General features: G+C 38.9%; 1 protein-coding gene across 3 annotated transcripts in view; it reads right to left on the bottom strand.

The window, feature by feature from the left end:
• The window catches only part of dapk1 (death-associated protein kinase 1), a 187305-nt gene that overhangs the window by 101295 nt on the left and 62630 nt on the right, over positions 1-23380 (bottom strand). For all 3 annotated transcript variants that reach the window (XM_073071198.1, XM_073071192.1, XM_073071207.1), the window contains exons 3-5: positions 13183-13404; positions 6835-6973; positions 65-194 (exon numbers count right to left, since the gene is read on the bottom strand). In XM_073071198.1, the coding sequence (XP_072927299.1) occupies positions 65-194; positions 6835-6973; positions 13183-13404 (491 nt within the window). The remainder of the gene's footprint in view (positions 1-64; positions 195-6834; positions 6974-13182; positions 13405-23380) is intronic.

Below are 23380 nucleotides of genomic sequence, written 5' to 3'. Positions count from 1 at the left end.
CCATGAACAGAGAAAAGTTCAGGATTTCTATGCCGGTTTCAGAGATAGCTTTCAAGATACTTACCAACAAATTCCGGAGTTCCAAAGATGTTTTTAAATTCATGTCCAAAATCAATTTCATGTGCCAAACCAAAGTCAATGAGTTTAATCCGGGGGTTGGGCGATTTTTTATCTAGCAACATAATGTTTTCAGGCTGCAGAAAAGAAAAAGGTTATGGAAGGAATTCAAGCATCAGTTTGTTTCCTTTAATGAAGCAGAACAAAAACAGCATGTACGATTTAAATTAATTCACTGTGAAAACTTGCTATTCTGCATAAAAATAACTTTAAAAAAGTAACAGTATATTCAAATAAACAGGGTATAGTTATCGCTTTGTATTACACTTCTCCGTTGTTCTAAGACGACTTGACTATTGGTACAATCTGTACATCTCTCAGTGCTGTTACCATATTTGTTCAGTTATAACATCTGAGTGATTACCATACATAAAGCATGCTCAGCATTTTTGACACTTCCTTTGGCTTCACCTACATTGAAGATGATAACTACAGCAAAGATAAGGCTCTAGTGAATGGTAATTCTATATTCCCTCAACTGAACTACTAAACTTAAATTCATAGAAAAGTACAAGGTAAAAACAGGCCATTTGGCCCATCTAGTCCATGCTGAATCATCTTGACTGCCTCCTCCCATCAACTTACACTGGGACCATAGCCCCCCATACCACTACCATCCATATACCTATCCAAACTTCTCTTAAATGTCGAAATCGAGCTCACACGCACCACTTGTGCTGGCAGCTCGTTTCACACTCCCACGGCCCCTCCCAGTGAAAAAGTTTCCCCTCATGTTACCCTTAAATTTTTCACCTCTCACCCTTAACACATAATCTCTGGTTGTAGTCCCAGCCAATCTTCATGGGGAAAAAATCTGCTTGCATTTACTCTATCTATACCCCTCATAATTTTGTAAACCTCTATTAAATTTCTTCTAAATCTTCTACATTCCAAGGAATAAACTCCTAAAATAAAGTAGTCATGCAAAGGCTAGGGGGCATTCACTTTCATCACTCATAACAAGTGACATGACTGCACTTGTACCATCAGGCAAGGCATCAGGCAAGCTTCATTGTACGATATAGATAGATAGATAGATAGATAGATACTTTATTCATCCCCATGGGGAAATTCAACTTTTTTTTCCAATGTCCCATACACTTGTTGTAGCAAAACTAATTACATACAATACTTAACTCAGTAAAAAATATGATATGCATCTAAATCACTATCTCAAAAAGCATTAATAATAGCTTTTAAAAAGTTCTTAAGTCCTGGCGGTTGAATTGTAAAGCCTAATGGCATTGGGGAGTATTGACCTCTTCATCCTGTCTGAGGAGCATTGCATCGATAGTAACCTGTCGCTGAAACTGCTTCTCTGTCTCTGGATGGTGCTATGTAGAGGATGTTCAGAGTTTTCCATAATTGACCGTAGCTTACTCAGCGCCCTTCACTCAGCTACCGATGTTAAATTCTCCAGCACTTTGCCCACGACAGAGCCCGCCTTCCTTACCAGCTTATTAAGACGTGAGGTGTCCCTCTTCTTAATGCTTCCTCCCCAACACGCCACCACAAAGAAGAGGGCGCTCTCCACAACTGACCTATAGAACATCTTCAGCATCTCACTACAGACATTGAATGACGCCAACCTTCTAAGGAAGTACAGTCGACTCTGTGCCTTCCTGCACAAGGCATCTGTGTTATGGATCACATTATGGATCATAATGTGTGAGTACGGTGCTAACGCAACATCTTGGGAGTCTCATACTTGGACCACATCACAAACGAGCAGGTCCGCAAGACCATCCAGCACCACCTTGGCCCCCATGAAAACCTTCTCACAATGGTGAAGAAAAGAAAGCTGAGATGGTATGGTCACATCACAAGATCCAGTGGCCTTGCAAAGACCGTTCTACAAGGAACTGTGGAGGGGAAAAGAAGGAGAGGCAGATAGAGGAAAAGATGGACGGACAACATTAAAGAATGGACAGGGAAAACATTTGCGGTGACCCAGGACCTGGCGCGACAGATGGAACAGACTGGTGCAAAGCTTGTCGTGACGGCGCCCCGACGACTCCACCAGGAGTGAGGAGGAGGGGGAGGAGAAGAAGACAGTGCCTGATGTCACCATTTCCTTCACTTTTCGGAAAGCCCCCTCACACTGCTTTGTCCATTGCCATTTCTTCCCGATCTGTATTAATGAGTTCAAAGGGTGGGGCACAGTAGCAAGGTTTGGCAAGAACTTGTTATATTAATTCACAAATCTTAAAAAGTACCACAACTCTGACACATCCTTTGGCCTTGGGGCATTCGCCTTTGTTTGAATTTTCTCAGCACACTTGTGTAATCCTTGCGTGTCAATAGTTTGACCACAGTAGGTGATGCCTGGTTTAAAGAATTCATGCTTGTTGCATTGTGCTCTGAGATCATAATCTTCTAATCTTATAACACTGTATTGACATGTTGGAGATGTTCTTTGTCATCCTGATCTGTAACAATCATGCCATCCAGGTAACTCTGAGCACTTTCCATGAACAAATGTTAGAGTTTATCATCTCACCATTTCACTGTGCCTATGCAATGTCCAATTGAGTTTTTAACATCAGCATCTACATCATACACCACAGTATTGGTCACTGCATACTAAAGGAGAAAACTCTGGCCTTTCCTCATCCTTCTCAACTCTAATGACAAATCAAACTGTGATTTAAACCTAACCGAAAATCTCCCAAGTATTGTTGACTTCTGGTACAATAGGGCTGCATAGTAATGTGGTGATTGGCACAACGCTCGACAATACCAGTGACCCTGGTTCAATTTCTGCCACTGCCTGTAAGGAGCTTGTACAGTTTCACCGTGACTGTGTGGGTTTCCTTCGGGTGCTCCGGTTTCCTCCCACAGTCCGAAGATGTACTGGCTGGTAGGTTAATTGGTCATTATAAACTGTCCCGTGATTAGGCGAGGGTTAAATCAGGGGATTGCTGGGTGGCGAGGCTCCATGTTGTACCTCAATAAGTAAATGACCAGTACCCAACAACACACTTTCACTCAACACAGAGGATTAAACAACCCGAGGAAAAAATACAACCTGATGAACCTATTTTAACTCTTCAATCTTTCGACTAGTCAACTGCAAACACTGGAACAGGAAACATCTGTTAAATCTGGGCTGCTTGTCAGTAACCACGTCTCTATCATCGAGTATTTTGTTTCCCATTTTCAGCACTGTGTTACTTTCTTTTCAATCTTTATTGATTGAACTTAAAAGTTTGGGATTTTCTATTGACTATGTTTATTTGACAGATCAAATACATGTTTACACATTGTTGATAAAGAATATCCCATAGATGCTACTGAACTGCTCATATTTTGGTTGTTACTGCATATACAGCTTTTTGGTCTTCAGAAACAGAACTAGCTGTAACAAGGTTCCATTTACCACCACAGAACAGGCTTATTTTAAATAAATGCAAAAAGTATTAATAATTTATCAGTATTTTATAGGAGCTATGTTTTTGCTTAATAATTGCTTTGCTGCACTGGTTGCATAAGATTTCTCAACATTTCAGGGGAGATGTCAGCTGTTAAACTGACCACTTCTCCTCTGAAACAATCTGTATGGACAAACAAAGCAGAAGTTTTAACACACCGTTTCCTATCCCTAGGTACTTAATGTCAGGACTCAACTGACTACTGGGGAAACAAACATTTCTAGCACTATAGTTCCCTATTGATTTATGAGATTTGGCTGCAGTTCAGAATACACAAACAAATCTACGCAGTATTCTTTTACATACACAGGTCTTCCAATGCATACATATTATTTCTCATTAATCTAGCTGAAAACCGAGTCAATGATATGCATTGCTCAATCAACTGCTATTATATTCTTGCACTTGTGACGTTTTTCCTCTGCGATTGTTTTTCTCATATTAGCAACATTTTTGCAAACTGGCAGATATTCCAAATATACATATCCCACCTAAATGAGCAGCTAACACATATCCCGAAACATGAGACAAGTCAGATTGCTGTACTTTTCAATTCTGTTATTACCGTACAATTCAAATTACAAAACAAAAAAAATGAGTAAAATGTAAAGCACATTATCCAGCTTTCCTGTACAGTTGAAAAGGCTTTTAGGCCATAGGTTTCACAGGCCAACTTAGAGTGACAAGCTCAGGTGGAAACAAAAGACCAGTAAACTAGTCAGAATGAAAGTGAAGATTGTGAATAGTAGGGCAGATATATATATATTTTTTTAAAAAAAATAGAATTTTAACTTAAACTGTCCAAGATTTGTACAAGGCCAGGTCACATCTACATCACTGTGCTTTTGCAGTTGTTATACCCTAGAACACTGGGCCAGCTGATGGTGTAATGACATCAGCACTGGACTTCAAGGCAGATGTGGCCGAGTTCAAACTCAGCCGGGTCCCAACCTGGGCAGCAGCAGTATCTGCGCTGAAGAAAGGCCTAGCAATCTACTTCTGTATTTTGCCATGGAAACCCTCTGGACTCTGTGGTCCATGAGGTCACAAAGAGTTGGACTCAACTTAATGACTGAACAAATACACTAGAACAGGGGTGGTGAACCAAATTGGCCATAATCTTCTTCAAAAATTCTATTTTGTGCCATGGCATAATTAGTAACTATAATTATGGACTTTAACATAAAAGTATGAATGTTGCTGCTTATTTACATTATTCATTGTTTTATTATTAATAAAAGTACAACCGAGGTAGAATGAAATCAGAATCAGATTTATTATCATCAGCACGTCATGAAACTTGTTAACTTAGCAGCAACAGTACAATGCAATACATGAAAAATATATAAATGAATTACAGTTAAGTATGTATGTCGAATAGTTAAATTAAAAATCATAGTGCAAAACAGAAATAATTTTAAAAAGTGAGGTAGTGTTCATGGGTTCAATGTCCATTCAGAAATCGGACGGCAGGGGTGGGGGGGGGGGGGGGGGGGCAGAGGAAGCTGTTCCTGAATCACTAACTGTGTGCCTTCAGGTTTCTGTACCTCCTTCCTGATGGTAACAATATCCTTTTAAACAGGCAATTGAAAAATAACATCATTTCTAAAACGTACTGTTATTGCAACCATTTACTATCCAAATACTGATGAGTACATCGAGTATGCAGGGATTTCAAAACTCAGCATCCAACATTGTGTGTTCTCGCAACCATCGAGCTGGTGTGAAGCCAGTGCGAGATGTTTCCTGTGAAAACACCTCACTATTCTCGGGTTGTAAAAAAATCATTTGCCGCTTCACTCGGTGGTAAAGATAATTATTATTTATCATTTTTTATTATGGGTGGGCTGTAAAGAATCAACAGTATGAAAGTAGAATGGATTTTGAACTGACTACTAATATTATGGATTCAGTGTAAATGCCTTATAGGAGTGAGATTTGGCTCAAAACTGAAGTCAAGGGAAGGGTAGTTTATCAACTTAGCAAATAATGGATTAGAAAATTGAAGTGATCAACGAAGAGAAAAGAACTAGAAGGTCAACAACTCCAGACACACTGACAAATACGATGCAAAAGTAGCACATAGCGCTAATGCCATTCCTTGTTGGACATAGCCCGGGAAGCCTGAACATGTAACATCTTCTTCATGAGGAATTTGTCCATTCTGTCATTTGTCTGTTCGTTACGCCCTTCAATTAGGTCACAACTGATCTGTCTGCCAACTCCAGTTAGCAAAATGAGGTGCCACAACCATCGACAGTATCATTTCATATTATGACAATCATTATTCTGAAAATTTTACTGAGGTTTTTTTTGGGGAAATATTTGTATGGTAAATCTACTGTATGTCCAAGAAAAACTGTCAGAACCACTATGGAGAGTCTGAGTGGATTGCTCACAACCACAGTTGTAAATTCCATCCCATTAGCATGGAATGAATGCAGCATTCACACCCAAGATCTCGGTTCTATTTTCATTTCCAATCACTTAACTTTCAGTAAGATACTGGGTAGAGTCTGGAAGAGGCAACAAATTGTAAAGGATAGGACTAAACTCTAAATATTGTGGCCAAATCAAGGAAACAACTATAAAAGAAAAAAAAATCTAATATTGATTCACTTGCAACAAATAAAACAATTATTTTGTGCTTACACTGAAACATCTTTTCTGGAAGTTATAACAGAAGCATCAGCTCAGAAAATAATAAACGTTACTTGAGAAAAGGTATCGAAAAAAATTTCACTATGGTTTCATTCAAATAATTCAATATTTAATGATCTGATCTCTTTAAGATCTGATCTAGACACAGGATTAGAGTTAGGCCATTTGGTCATTCAGAAGTGTTCTGCCATTTTGTTACCCAACTCCATTCTCCTATCTTCTGGCCACAGCTCTTAATCCCTTTATCAATCAAGAACTTTTGCAACCACTCTAGTATGGTAACATTAGCACAAAAGTTATGAGAAACCACAGCTGCCTGCTTTGAGAGCTGCAAGGAGGGAAGTCCAACTGGATAAAATTATGAACTATTTACCTTCTTAACTTTTAAAACGAGAGAAAACAAGGACAGTAAAATAATTATCATCAGCTTTTAGTCATTGGGAAGAGAAGTACATAACAATTTTCAGTGCATCAATTTAACCATTCAGTCTTACATGCCATGGCTAATGTATCTCAAGTTCAAGAACATTTAAAAGTTATTTTGTGGTTTAAGCATGATCAAATGTGAGCATTTTTCACTTGATGCAATAAAAAAAAAAGCTGAACAACTTCACTCTGGACTTACCTTAAGGTCAAAATGTGCAATACACTTGGAATGGAGATATTGGACACCATTAAGAATCTGTTTGAGAAATTCTGTTGCCTCCTCTTCTGTCAAGGACTCTTTCTCAGCCAGAAAATCAAACAGCTCTCCCCCAGACACACTGAAATTAATCAAAGAAAAGTAATATCAGAGGTATGTTTCCATTGTTCAAACATACCAGTTTTAAAACCTCTCATATAAAATACCCCGTTTAGGATTGCAAAGTTACAGCTACCCGCCCTGAGTGATAATGCCATTGGTTGATAGCTAGAGGAATTTGCTAGCTTTTATGCCATTTTTATACATTAAAAGCCTCACTGTTAAACATTTTGAAGTTCTTCAGGACAAATCAATACATATTTTGAACCAAAATACACTTATACAGTAAATTAATTCAAATATTTAAGGGGTCTAAATGTTCCAGTTCTTCAAGTAGAGCATCATAGAAAAACTCACATCTACTTAAGGTTTCATTCAAATTTTATACATCTTTCTATTTTATCCACTCCTTCTCATAGACATACTTGGTATCATTCCCAGCACCTATATTCCCACACTTAAGTGGTTCTGTATTCTGACTTCACCCGTCCTCTCCCTTCTTCCTACTCAATCATCGGCTTCGCCGCACTGCTGCTTCAATTTAACACGACAACAAATTGAATTTCAGAAAGCACAATTTTTACATAAGAGAACTCAAATTGTTATTACTGCTTTTATTCTCTTACTAAACCAAATTTGCTTATATCCTTCCTGTAGCTAGAATCATTTATTTTACAGCACACAGGAAAGAACTTACAGCCATCATACCCAGCCTAACAGATCCATTGCACAAGTACAGACCCAAGTACTTTTTATTTAAGTAATGATCGCTTCAGCATCAACTACCAAACGAAACACTCCACCAAAAGTATTTTATTTTATCTGTTTTAATTGCTATCTTTGTGTATAATTTATGCTTATGTTCCTCTTGTGAATGCTACATTGTAGTGATGCTGCTGTAATCACTTAATTGCATCTGTGCATACAGTACTTGTGCATATGACAATAAACCAGACTTTGATGTTTGAGGTCCAGATCCCAACAATCTTCTAAGTGGATTTTTTTCCTTATCTGTAACACTTATATCTCTAAATTTAAATCTATATCCCTTAGTTTTTGATCAAAAGGAAATGGATCCTTACTCTTTCCCGACCTCCCATAAGTTTAGATGCCTCGATTGAATTGCTGTCATATACTATACCTCAGCAAATTAAAGTCGTCCAATTCTCCTGTTTTTATGCTCGTCCCATTTTAACTATCTTAATGATCTATCCTGACACCTCAAAGATATGTGAACAGCTGCTACCATCCGGGAAGCAGTACTGCAGCATTAAAGTCAGGACCAACAGGCTCCGGGGACAGCTTCTTCCACCAGGCCATCAGACTGATTAATTCACACTGACACAATTGTACTTCTATGTAATATTGACTGTCTGTTGTATATCTGACTGTACGTACTGAAGATGATGACGAAGAAAGCCCTTAACACTGAGTGGAGTCACTGGGACGCTGTTGTGACTTGTTTTTATGAGGCTGAGTTGCTAGCTCGACGCTCAACCCAGCACGGATGGAAAGCATGCAAGGGAGCCGGCTGGATTTGAACTCGGGAGCCTTCGCTCCGAAGTCCGGCGCTGATGCCACTACGCCACCAGCCGGCTAACTGTACATATTATTTATTACAAATTACTATAATTTGCATATCGCACATTCAGACGGAGACGTAACGCATGTGAAGGATGTAAGAAATAAAGTCAATTCACTCATTCACATACACTCCAAATTCCCACTTGTTTATTGTATATTCCTTTATAGCACTGGAATTCCCAAATGCTTTACTTCAGTTTTCTGGATTAAATTCCATTTGGTAATTTCTGTCCAAATAGGCAGACCTTCCAATCATTCCTACAATCTGACATTTTCCTCATTACTCTCAACAATATGGCCAAATTTTAAGATCTGAATTTGCTCCTTCATAAGGTTCATTCTCCCTGTAGTTTAATATTTTAATGCTTTAGATTTCTAATCTCTGTAATTATGCAATTTAAATACTCTTGAGTATTTATAAAAAGTTTGACAAACTTAATTCCACATTGCAGTACTGGAATTTGAAAAGGAACTACCGTAGTCAGCAACAAGGAGAGATGTATTCAAATAGAGCATTGAGAATAAATGAAAGCTCCTTCTTATTCTAAAAATGAAGGACAGTAAAACTCTCAGAAAATAAATGCATAATCTGATTTACCATGTGTAACACTACTCAATGAAACGCTTTTAAAGCAACACACATAGCAGAGAACCACTGGATGGCTTCAAGCAAGCCTAGGCATCGCAGCCCCGATGAGCTTTAGGGGAACGCAGGAAATGGGTCCCGGTGACAGAAACAGAGCCTATACGTTTAAAAGGATAGCAGATAATGGGGGCCCCAGTTGAAAAGGACCACCACCCAGTGGGATCCTTGCCAAACCACCATCATTTCCAAACGACAAGACTGCGATTTTGTTGTAAATAAAATAGCTCGGAAGATTTCCTTTGGCATTGCTCCAAAGCATCAGAGGGTTTTATTGGGCCATGGAGTGCTCGGGAAAAGGTGGAAAGTTTACTCAGTAGATACAGATAGCTCTGGCAAGTCCAGCATTTGCTGCCCATCCCTAATTGCTTCTGAACTGAGATGCTTGCTAGGCAATTTCAAAAGACTGTTTACAGTGCTGTGAGCTTGGGATGCTGCCAGGAGAGCAGATTTCTCCTCTAAAGGACATCAATGAACTACATAGGTTTTAATCGCAGAGCCAATTGTTTCACAGTCACAATTGGTGATATTAATTTTCTATTCCAGTTTTACTTAACTGAATGTTAACTTGCTGGCTACAAAGGTGGAATGGAAATTTTTGATGATTAGACTTGACCTTTGGACATTGGTCTGATAATGTGGCCAGTAAACTACCGCATTTACTCAAATGTGGAGGTCGAAAGAGAATTATCTGTAATAAATCAATCTTATCACAATATAAAGCAAGGCATTTTTTGTCTTAAATGGAAATATAGAGCCTTACTGCTTGCTAATATTTGCTTAAAAGGCAGCATTTAACACTATCTTCTGTAGAAGAACTCTTCTTACTTTCGTGTAGGCAGAGGTGAGAAATATAGAACCTGTACTAGTTTAATATAAATTTGATGATGATAGTATTCTATGCTGAGATAGGAAAAGGTATTTTAAAACAGGACAAATGCCTCACAAGTAATAAGAGAAAGGATTATGGTGACATTAGCTCGAATTAAAAAGTTTGAGTGATCACTTATTGTACTCAGATACTTGCCATTGTTAATTCAGTTGCCGTCAATGATAAATGATATTAAACTATGCAGGCAACAAGAATCTTGGAGTGCAGGTACAAAGATCTCTTAAGGAGACAGAGCTGCTGAGGCAGCAGGAAGGGAGGGATGGAAGTGTTGCTATCTGATGCCCATTTGTCATAAGCAGCCTGCAAAGCTGTTGTGAAAGACTTTTTAAACTCATTATCATACATGATTTTATGCATTCATTGCAATTAACTTACAAACCAAATAAGAACCTTTGTATTATGGCCCAGAATTGTTCTGAAGAAGTATTTTAAGGTTTATTTTTTTTTTAAAAGATAATTTAATTATTTCATTTAATTTAGCTTTTCAAATTATTTATTATTTAATCAAAATTTTCAAGGTTCAAATGATAATATGAAGTATGTTTGTGCTTGGCTGGATAGCAAAAATTAAGTTACAAATAGCAATACTTAATGACACTGGACAGTAACTTCTTTCTGGTTTCAAGCAGAACACACATCTTAAAAGACAAAACAGATTAACTCACTGCCAATCTTTCTGAATGTGTCACAGCAAGTTCATTTCCTCCTTAATCATTCAAATATAATTTTGAATTCTGCTAAATTTGAAATGATTACTAATAGACACATCCGCATTTTGAACTGTTGAATGTGCTAGCTTATGATGTGCTTGCATGCAAAAATGTAAAGTTCTGCACAAGGATATTTTACCGCTTCTGTTGAACAAATAACAAGTTGAAAAAGAACCTGTGCAAGCAGATTCCAACTTGAGGTACAGTACAGTGCAGAATGTTGTTCATGCCCTTTGTGATTTAGAAGTAATTTTATATACAATGATTTCCTAAGGAGACCATACATAAATCTTCCATTTGAAGTTGTCACTATGGTACCCATATGCTTGGAAATGTATGGATAACGTACAAAAACATTTAGGTATGGCTCAAAAGCACCACCCCATTTGAAATATCGCCATGGACTGACCACAATCTAAGTTCAAAAGTTCAGCATGCACATTCAAATCATTCACTATTAAGTCCAATGGGGAGTTCACTTCTTCACCAAGTGTGTAAAATGTGGCACATCACAAGACAGCTCACATAGATACATTTAAGGACAACTGAATTAAAATATTTTTGCATAGTCCAGGAATTAAGGTTATGGGAAAAATGGAGGTAGGTGGAGATCAGTCCATGGCCAGATCAACCATGATCTTACTGAATGGCGGAGCAGGCTCGATGGGCCAGATGGCCTACTCTTGCTCATATCTATTCTAGGATACGGAAGGAAATATTAGGGCAAGTGACCAAAGCCGATCAAAGATATAGGATTTAAGGAGCACCTTAAAGGAGGAAAGGTAATAGAAAGCAATACTGCTTTAAGCAGAGAAATCCACACTTTTAGGCCTTCACCTCTTAAAGACATGGCTCTCCATGTAGAGCAATTAGATGTGAGAATGATCAATAGTTGGGAGGGCTTCAGGTTTCTTGAAAGGCAATAGGGAGATACAAAACCATGACAGAATTTGAAAATAAAGTTGGAGATGTAAAAAAAAAATAGCATTGTACAATTGAAAATCAATTTAGTCAGTAGTGTAGGTCTGCTGGAACATGATATATTGGAAGAGTTCAAAGTAAGTTTATTATCAATGTAGATGTTTATCACCATATAAAACCCCGAGGTTCATTTTCCTGTCACACACTCAGCAAATCTATAGAATAGTAACCATAACAGGATCAATGAAAGATTGACCACAGTGCAGAAGAAAAACAAACTGTGCAAATGCAAATATAAATAAATAGCAATAAATGATGAGAACATGAGGTAATGTAATAAAGAGTCCTCAAAGTAAGATCATTGGTTGTGGGAACACTTCAAAGATGGCTCAAGTGAATGTAGTTATCCTCTTTCATTCAAGAGCCATGGTTGAGAGTAGTGACTGTATTTGAATATGTTGGTGCAAGTCTTGAGACTTGTACCTTCAACCTCGAGGCAACAGCGAGAATGGGTTCTTGGGTGTTGGGGATCTCTGATGATGGATGCTGCTTTCCCACGGCAGCATTTAATGTAGATGTGCTCAATGGTTGGGAGGGCTTTACTGTGATTTTCTGAGATAAATCCACTACCTTTTGTAGGACTTTCCTTTGAAGGCATTGGTATTTCCATACACAAAAGGAGCATTTTCTGTTTAAACCAGGATTGAGGGGCTGTAGAAAGGAAAGTATACTAAAACTGAACTAGTTAATCACTGTACAAATAAAGAAAGCAACTCCATAAATACAAAGGAGGAATAGGATCTCCAGGAGTGTGTTCAGCCATGTCAGGTAATCTAGAGATAGAAGTAGATGCTTGTCGTGATGTTGCAGAGATCTGGGCTAAAGTTTACCTTTTTCAAAAATACAAACTATTTAGCATGAACAATGAAAGACAATAGAATCTCTTTTAAAGGAGAAGGAAAACCAAATAGAATCAAATAACATAACAAATTATTAATGTGGATTTCAAAGGGAAAGCCTTGATTGAACAACCATGTTTTCTTTGGGGAGGGGAGGTGGAGATTGGGTGATGAGACATACAGATGTAGTCGATTTAAGATGCTTAAAGTACATCAATGAAATTACCCATAGTCTGCTTGAATAAGGTTAATTAGGGGATAACTTGCACAATGGGAAGCCACTGGTTGAGGGACAGAAAGGAGAAAACAGGGGTGAATGGATGAAGACAGCTTTTCAGATTAGCAGCAGCTTTGGAAGTAGAATCCTACTAAGATCAGATCATAGTTTCATAACCTCACAATAAGAATTCAGCCTTTGAAATCAAAATCAAAAATTATATATTAGAGAATAATTTAATTTTGCATTCTACATTTTCTTCTCGTTTCAATAGTGCGTAGAAAACAAAATCTCCATCTCAGATAAAAGATGATTTTTCTAAGCATCTATATAACGAAGGCAAAATAATTTAAAGATTTACTCACAGTTCAAGAATAAGGATCACATCGGTTTTACTCTCATAAACATCATGCAGAGTGATGATATTTGGGTGTTGTATGTCCTTTAAGATGTTGACTTCTCGTTCAATATCCTCGCGGCTCACTCCACGCCGGCTTGACTTTGAGCGCCGCTTTTTGATAAACTTGGCTGCATATCCCATTCCAGTACTTTTCGCTGTGCATTTTTTCACTATTGCAAACTGTCCGCTGCAAGATAAAACGCAGAACTATAATGTCAAAGTAAATATTTCATGTGTGTAACTAAAAATTTATTAGCCATTGTAAACATGATGGGGCACCAAGTATTGCTATAATAAGCTTTACAACACTATTTCTGGATGGATCTGCTGGCATTGGGGAGGGTCCAGAAGAGGTTCACAAGAATGATTCTGGGAATGAAAGAGTTAACAAAGGAGGAGTGTTTGATTGTTCTGAGCCTGCACTCGCTGGAGTTTAGAAGAATGAGGGGGATCACAATGAAACCTACAGAATATTGAAAGGCTTAGATGGAGTGGAATTGGGGAGGATGCTTCCAATGGTGGGAGAGTCAACAAACAGAGTGCACAGCCTGTGAATACAACAATACCCCTTTGGAACGGAGATGAAAAGGAATTCCTTTAACCAGAGGGTGGTGAATCTGTGGAATTCACTCCCACAGTCAGCCGTGGAGGGCAAGCCTTTGGGTACATTTAAAGCGGAGTTTGCTAGGTTCTTGATTAGTAAGGGCATCAAAGATTATGGGGAGAAGGCAGAAGAATGGGATTGAGAAGCACAGATATGATGGTTTCCTTTAAAAAATCATGATTAGGTAGGAGCTGGTGCAATTTAGAATTGGACCGCACGATATCTGGCATTATTCTAAACACTTTGCTGGCAACAGTACCAAAAGGGTGTCATCCAGTTCCAGTACACCAATCCGTCATAGCCACATTGTGATTGCTAGCAGTTAACCACATGTACTACTGCTGTTACTGAGGTTTGAGAGGCTACAGGTAGAGAACAAGGACACCAAAATTCATTCAAAAAGCCACAAACCCTTTAAGCAAGACAGAAATACTCTCAATTCTAGTGCAATTGTTTTAAGATAATGGTTGCATCCAGAAAATTACAATTTATTCTGTTAATGGTAGAAATGTGTGCTGGTGACTAATGTCAGGGGAAAAAAAAAGTCAGATTTATCAAGATGAACGGTGCACGGTCCAAATTCTAGGTGGCCACAATGTCAAAATAGGAATTATTATTAATGCTAAATTGCTTGTGCGTGACATGCATAAATCTGGGTACTCATTGATCCAACTGATTTGAATCTTTCAGCAAAGATTGCTGTATTGCTGGTGTTGTGCAGCATCTGAAATAAAGTGTGTGTAATTAAATTGAAGCAATTAAAAATATCCTTATAAATTATCAGGTCAAGCAGATTTTTGAAAAGAGTAGAATAGATGACAAGTAAGTGCTTTTCAACATGAACAAGTGTCATGAGCAGACTATTGTGAGGCGAATAGAAGATATTTCTACCCAAATCATGACGTCCTAGGGCAGTTGTTGCCAGCCCATTCTTACAGGGATTAAGAACACACTAAAGTCAAAGACTGATCCAAAAACCTATCTTACAAGATAAATGGCAATAAAGAGCATCAAATTACAAAATTTTACTTCCGAACCTCAAAATTTTCCCAATTAGCAGAGAGCACTGATCTAAATCCTACATGACAGCAATGAGGCTACAGGAATATTTGAGTGTACTATCTTAACCATCACATGCACGGTAGTGTAGCAGTTAAGGTAACGCTCTTACAGTACCAGCAACCCAGGTTCATTTCCCACCGCTGTCTGTCAAGAGCCTGTACGTTCTCCCCATACCCATGTGCTCAGATTTCCTCACCTTCCAAAGATGTATAGGTTAGTAGTTAATTGGTCAAATAGGTGTAATTGGGCAGCACAGGTTCTTTAGGCCAGAAGGGCCTATCACCAAATAAAAACATGCAAAAACTGTTTTTTAAAAAATTCAATTCATCTCAAAATGGCTCATATTAAACAAGCTTCTGTGAATTCACCGTATAACTAAAGAAGAAAAATTTTTAAATATCTATTCTATTCCCTCCATAAAGGGACAAACTTAATTCACGTTATTTCCACCTCGTCCCTGATTGTGCTGAAATGATTTTGTTGAAACGGCGCTTATTTTATCTCAAATGACATGACACAATCCGTCAATAAAGTATGCAGGGAAGAGATTCCTTACTTGCGATGCCTAAAATACATCTGAACTCTGTTCAGAGAGTAATCAAATCTTTGTAAACACACACAAAATGCTGGAGAAACTCAGTAGGCTAGGCAGCATCTATGGAGAAAAGTACAGTCGCTGTTATAGGCCGAAACCCTTCGACTGTACTTTTTCCTATAGACGCTGCCTGGCCTGCTGAGTTCCTCCAGCATTTTGTGTGTGTTGCTCAGATTTTCAGCATCTGCAGGTTTTCTCTTGTTTGTAATCAAATCTCTTCTGCATTGTCTTAACTGTGTGATTGCAGGTATCCAATGAAGAAAGAGAAACGAAGTGCAACAGGTGCTGGGAACTGCATCGTACCAGAGGCCTGGAGACACTCAGCAGGGTTGAGCAGCCCCTGTTTAGAAAAAGGCCCAAGCAACCTGATAGTTTGACCCCAAACACTCTACAAAAGGGAAATGGAAAAGTGGAAATAAAACGTCAATACTCAGAAAATTAAAAAAAAGGATCTGAAACCAAACATATGATTAATTTTCTAAAGGGAGATGCTTAACTATTAAAACTAATTCAGATGTCAAAACGATGTACTATTACAAATAATGAAAGAAAATCAGAAAACCTGCTTGTAAATCATGGCTGGGCACAGAAATATCCACGAGAAGCTCTCAAAGTAGAGTAGAGCATTACTTCTCTAGTGTGCAGCACGAAACAACAACAACCAACTCTTTCATTGTGCACAACGTCCAGACTCTGGACAACTGGGAAATCAACACGTACAACAGGCTGGAGGAACTCAGCAGGTCGGACAGCATCCGTGGAAACGAGCAGTCAACGTTTTGGGCCGAGACCCTTCGTCAGGACTGAAGAGGGAGGGGGCAGGGGCCCTGTAAAGAAGGTGGGGGGAGGGTAGGAAGAAGGCTGGTAGGTACCAGCTGGGTATGCCCACCCAGCCCATGCTCAGTGTTCTTGGCGCTCACCCCATGCCAGCTTTGGGTGCCCATGGCTTTCACAATCTTGGGCTCAGGACCAAGAAGCAGGATACTTACAGCAGGTGTCACATCGGGCCTGGTCAAATGTCTTGACTTTAATTAAGATCGAATTCACTTCATTGCTTCATCCTCAACTGGTAGGCATGGTCAATCACTATAAAATGGGTTTAATACTAGTGGTTGCAAGTCTGTGTTGTGTAACACTGGGGCACATTATTGGCAGGTAAAAGTCTGTCATTTTATTTGACTAAGTGGGCACAAATTTGGCAAGGTGGAACAGAGGACTCAACATGCAGTGGGAGGGTAGGCAGTGATAACTATGGCATGTGTTTTTTAACACAACTAAAGATACCAGAATCTGTTTATGCATGGTTAAAATAAGATGCATTGCTCATGCTTTTCATTCTTTCCTTCTATGAAGGCAACTCCCAAGCGATTGAATAAAATTAAAGGTTCAGGCTGGAAATCTATCCAGTGAGCTTCATTTCACAGAGGGAAAACTGACTGAATCATGGAGTGCCATTTCAGAACACTTGTCAAAACCCTGAAATCAAAACAGTCATCCTGTAATCTTGTGCATAATTATTTGTGATTGGTTTAAAAATGCAGGTTAAGATTAGCATTTGAATGTTATACAGGGAGACAGTATAATTTCATGAAGGGGCCAAATATAAGCTTCAATTTTTGGTACGTACAAAGGGACCCTTATGAGTATAGTTTGAACAAAAAGAAAAATAATCCCCTACTACTGGAAAGAGCAAGCGTCTGATTAATACATGCATCATAATTATATCTCAGACATTAAATTCATAGATTTTCTGGTAGTCGGGACAATTTCCTCATTTTAGAAACATACCTTGTGAAAAGACACCCATTTTTAAAACCACCAAAACCATAGCCACGAAACCTGCCTTTTCACACTTCCTCAACAAAAAAAGGGAAGTACAAATCGTAGTTGATATATTTATGATAAGCAGTGCACATGTGTACCCTATAACTTAATGTCAGATCAAAGTCAACAGCTGCTCTGCAAATATATACTGTGAGTGGTCAATTCTGTCTACTTAACAAGTAACGATAAGGTCCTTCTTAGAACCTCTTCAAACAGAGCCTCTTGATATTACAAATACCCCCAAAAATCTTATTGGCAGTAAAAAAAAGTTAGAAAGCAAGGCATAAGCATGATCCTGGTGGGATTTGGAGGTAGGGAGGGAGGGAAAATGGATATTATAGACCATCTGATACTTTAACAAATTGCAGTTAACTGTATACACCATGTAATAAGGATGCTGATCAGAAAAACAAAGATTGAACCATACCTAGCTTTAGTGATTTGCATAAAAATACACATCAAGTGGCAGAAGATAATACAAAAACAGTGCAGATAATGGAAATCTAAAGTAAAATCAAAGTACTGGAAATGTGCTGCAGGTCAGTCGGCATTCTATTAAGGGAGAAATAGAATTGGCATTTATCTTAGAAAAATAGAGTCAATATGGTCCATTAGTTCCATGGTGGCCCTATGGAGAGCAAATCATTTTCTCTCTTCTGATTTTCTATTTCTGCAATCTATTCTCACTTACACAAGCTCAGCATCATTCTGTTTCATTCATTTGAAACAAAGGCAATTTATAATTGAGAGTTCACCTACCGGCACACCTTAGGGACATGGGAACACATGACTGCCATTCACCACCATCCAGAATGCCCTCTGCACCACCCGCGCCTACACATTGGCAAATCTAATCACCCAGCTGCACTTCTCCTTCCACAGTACAGGCAGAGACTAAGGACTGTTGTGGATTGTGAAGGTATGGTCAAGAAAGACAGGGGAGTGCTTTCAATTGGTGAACTGAACCATATTCAGGGATTCATTGTTAGATCTGAATGAATATGTCACAGCTGTCATTAACTTCAGTACGACCTGCATGGATGAGCATGTGCCTTCAAGAACATACCAAATACCCAAGCCAGAATCTATAGATGAACTATTTCCTGAGGGCTAGATCTATAGCTTTCAAGACAGGCGATCCAGAACCACGGCTTCCAAAATCACCAACTTTGGTCTTTGACCTCCAGCATCGAACCTGGGACTCACCAGTTAAGGGACTTTGAACTCCAGGCCTCGACTTGCATGGACCTCCAACTCTGGGACTCACTGACCTAGGCGATCACCAGCCTTTCATCCTTGGGGCCTGCCGACCATAGGGATGACTGGAATTCATCCTCCGTGCCTGCCAACACCACCCCAGCCAATCACTGGTCTTTGACCACAGAGTGCTCCAACCCAGATTCTAACCATCAGCTTCTGCCCCGATTCCTTATTTACTGCCCCTGATCCCCAACTTCCCCTCATCCCTGCACCCTAAATCCCAACCTGTCCCCTAACTTCACAAAACCATCCCTACAAAGGCAGGATATTTGAGTTTTTCTGCAGTGTATTTCCAGCTAAAAATGACAACCTCGCAGAAGCAGCTCTCTGGCTACTATGCGTTTTCAGGTATCACAAGCCTCTGAAAAATGCTCTAAGTCTTTAATTCGGGCCTACTATTTTCAAACAAGAACATTAAGCTTTAAAGGGATAGAAACGAAGACGAATATTTCAGTATTTACAATAGGTTTGGTAGCATCCGTTCATGGCAATTATTTACTTTTAGAACCAATACTGTTTTTTTAAAAATTCAAACACAAAGTCAGTAAAAACTCCTATAGCCTGACCCCATTGGATCGAAGCTTTATACTTACAATCTCAATTACGATAATCTAATGCGTTACTCCTACTTCTTTCAGAATGAATTTGGTGATACCTATGAACTAGCACCATAACTTTATAGCATGGAGTGCTATTCCCCATCTCGACAGTGACATTAATGCAACTGTGATAGCCCACTGTTCAGTGCACCAGTAAAAGAAACATGATTTTTGCCTTGCAGTCTCATGGAGTCTGAATTACACAAACACCATTACAGCTGCTCGCTTCTCCTATTCCAACAAATTCCTAACCTTTCATAACTCCTCCAGCTTTCCTTTCAATGTGCCTTACCTACTTAAAGAATCCTTTTGCATCTTTCAGCTAAATCGTTGGGATTCTGCACCAGGACAGCTAATTAAGGAATTAGCCACACTAACAGCAGAATGAGTACTGCTAACTGGGCAAAAATAAAGGCTATGAGAATTTGAAATCTCCTGGTCACAGGACTAAAGGGCAACACAATTTATAGCTCAAGGCATGACTAGGTATAAGGTGGTGATATACTCAGTAAATTAAAGCCGCAGCGATACTTAAATCTAGTAAAAAGATTTTTAATTTTTAAAACCAGGTCATTATTTGCTACAAAGCTACACTTTTATAATAACTTAACGTTCTTATTTATTTATTTAGAGATAAAGCACATAATAGGCCCTGCTGGCCCTTCAAGCCATGCTGCCCCAACAACCCCAATTTAACCCTAACCTAACCATGGGACAATTTCCAAGGAGCAATGAACCTACCTGGAACATTGCTGGACTGTGGGAGCAAACAGCAGCACACAGAGAACCCCATGCATTCCATGGGGAGGAGGTACAGAGACTCCTTACACTACAGTGGAGAGTATATTAACTGGCTGCATCACTGCCTGGTATGGAAATACACGTACCCTTGTATGGAAAATCCTACAAAAATTAATGGATACAGTCCGGTCCATCACGGGTAAAACCCTCCCCACTACTGAGCACCTCTACATGCAACACTGTTGTAGAAAAGCAGCATCCATCATCAGGGACCCTCACCATCCAGGACATACTCTCTTCTCACTGCTGCCATCAGGAAGGTAGTACAGGAGCCTCAGGACTCACATCACCTGGTTCAGGAACAGTTATTACCCCTCAACCATCAGGCTCTTGAACAAAGGGGATAACTTTACTTGCAAAGACTCTCTATCTCTTGTTCTCAATATTTATTGTTTATTTATTTACTATTATTATTTCTTTTTGTATTTACACTTTTTGTCTTTTGCACCCTGGTTGAACACCCTAGTTGGGCGGTCTTTCATTGATTCTGTTATAGTTATTATTCTATAGATTTACTGAGTATGCCCAAAAGAAAATGAATCTCCAGGTTGTATATGGTGACATATGTGTACTTTGATCATAATTTCATTTAGAAATTTGAAAGAAGTTCTGCTTGCTCTGACTGGCCTCACTGTGAATCAACTGGTTTCTTCGACTCATTGCCTCCTCTCATCTGGGGTCTAGAAATACTGAAACTGGAATAATTTTTTTTTTTTAAAATGTCTTGGCTTATACTTCCATAACTAGCACGCTCTGCTGCCTCTCATGAATAAACACTGATGAGTTTTACGTTGTGAGCAGTCCGAGAGCTTTGTAATACAAATAGTCCTCAAAAGGCATCTGTACGTATGTATCAAATGCAAGTGTGTCAGCACTGGGAACCCTGGCTGAAATATCAGCTTCTGAACTCAAGGAAGCTGATTACCATGGTGCCCTAGCTGAACTCAACAAATTTGGCAACAGCTATGATTTTAAATTTTATCATTTATAGTTTTTATGGCTCAGCTATTCCACAGAGTCTCACAGCGAATAAAGTAATAACTACCATCAACATTATTTAAAAACAGCGGGCACTCTCAAAGGTAAATGTCTTTGAGAACTCAGCTGACTGAAAGTTAATCCATTCTGCACAGTTAATTGAAAAAACTCTTCATTCTCTCTTGAAAATTACATGATCCTTTTTGATCTGTAATTGTTTTAACTGGAAAAAGAAACCTACACAAGAAAAAACTTTCATGAATTATTCAAGCTGAATCTGTGGAATTCATTGCCACAGATGGTCGTGGAGACCATTCGATGAGTATATTTAAAACGGTCATTGGTGGGTCTTCATTAGGGCATCAAAGATTACAAGGAGAAGAAAGGGGTTGAAAAGCAGCCATGATCTAATGGCAGACCAGGCCATTTCTGGGCCAAACAACCCAATTTATGCCTATGTCGTATGAACCTATGAATAATAGTGATTGATGCAATTAAATTATCCTTTGTGCAGAGGTTACTTTGTAACCATAACTTCAAAGAAACGTAGAACAGTACGCAGGAAAAGGCCCTTTGGCTCACAAAGTTGTCCTGAAATCATTAAATTAGTAAACAGATAGCCAACTAAACTAACCCCTTATGAATCAGAATCAGGTTTAATATCACTGGCATTCTGCATGTGGTGATATTTGTTGTTTTGCAGCAGCACAGTGCCTACACAATGTCACATCCTTCCATTTTCCTTACATTCATGTGCCATATCAAATGCCTCTTCACAGTCTCTAGTGTATCTATTTTACCACCACCCCAGGCAGCACATTCCAGGCACCCACCACTCTGTGTAACACAAAACTTAGCCCCCACATCTCCTTTGAAATTACCCCCCTCACCTTAACTGCATGCCTCTGATATTAGACATTTCAAATGCGCAAACAGCAGCACAGCTTGTCTACTCTATCTATGTCTCTCGTAATCTTATAAACCTCTATCAGATCTCCCCTCAGCCTCCGCCACTCTGGCGAAAACAACCCAAGTTTGTTCAACTTCTCATGCTCTCTAATCGATGCAGCATCACGGTAAACCTCTTCCGCACCCTCTCCAAAGCCTTGGCATCCTGCACCTGGGCAACCAGAACCGTATGCAATCCTCCAGATGCCGGCTAGAGTTTTGTCAAACTGCAACATAACTTCCTGACTTTTGAACTCAGTGCCTCGACTAATAAAGGCAAGAATGCTTTCTTAACCACCCTATCAGCCTGTGTAGTCACTTTCAGGGAGCTGTGAACTTGGACCCCAAAATCCCATTGCTCATCCACACTATTAGGGGTCTTGCCTTTAACAGTGTACTTTACATTGCTAAAGCCTGAAATCTGAGAACTTGTTTTTCACCCACATGACCGATTAATAAAAGATTAATCTTGTCAATTCATCGTATTATAAAAAGGAAAACAGTGTAGACAAAGAAAATCAAAAATACAATTGCTCCAAAATTGCAGGGGGCAGAAGGGGGAGGTGGGGGAAAATTGTCAGGCATGTTTTATTATTAAGGACCTCATCCCACAGGACATGCCGTCCTCTTATTGTTACCATCAGGAAGGCTAACGGCTCATTCTCAGCGATTCAGGAACAGCTTCTTCACCCCTGCCATCCGATTCCTAAATGGACATTGAACCCATGAACACTACCTCACTTTTTTTTTCTTATTTATGTTTTTGCACTCTTTTTAACTAATATATATATATATATACACACACACACACACTGTAATTCATTTATTTTTTCTATATTATGTATTGCATTGTACTGATGCCGCTAAGTTAACAGATTTCTCAACATATGCGGGTGATATTAAACCTGATTCTGATTCTATTACATGAACTGAACTTTGTAGTTTGAGTCAATATTACAACGAGCAAATAAGACTAGATCTGAAACTACAACTTTTTGTTTGAAATTCCCAACGGCATACACTAGATTTTGGATCATTCTTGTGAAAAAAACATGCAAGTTCCATCTCATATTTTTTCAATATATCTACTGATTCACAATTGCAGAATACTGGTGCCTTTTTAGCCTAGCTTTCACATGAATATTTCAAACTTTGCACTGCTGCCTATTTTAAACCATTTTTACAAGTCAATTGCTCTAATTGAAAGTAAATTAATGGAGGCAGCCCAAATGCTTCAAAGTAGTAAAACTAGACTATTAGTTACATATCAAAAGTATATTGATACGCTCTGCATTAAACCAAAAAGTCGCTTAAAAATTCTTCATTCAAATAATTCTGGTTGGCCACCTGTATTCAACGGGTGTCCATACTCCACTATGTTACAAGGACAATCCCTGGCTGCAAGTCCTGCTTTTCCCTCTAGCTACTCAATGACGCAGCACCTGGATCCTGATGTCCTTTGTGGAAGTGAGCAACTTCCAGATGTTGGCAA

Source organism: Hemitrygon akajei, chromosome 2 (genome assembly GCF_048418815.1).
Source record: "Hemitrygon akajei chromosome 2, sHemAka1.3, whole genome shotgun sequence".
Taxonomy (NCBI): Eukaryota; Metazoa; Chordata; class Chondrichthyes; order Myliobatiformes; family Dasyatidae; genus Hemitrygon; species Hemitrygon akajei.
This window is presented reverse-complemented; position numbering and strand designations above follow the sequence as displayed.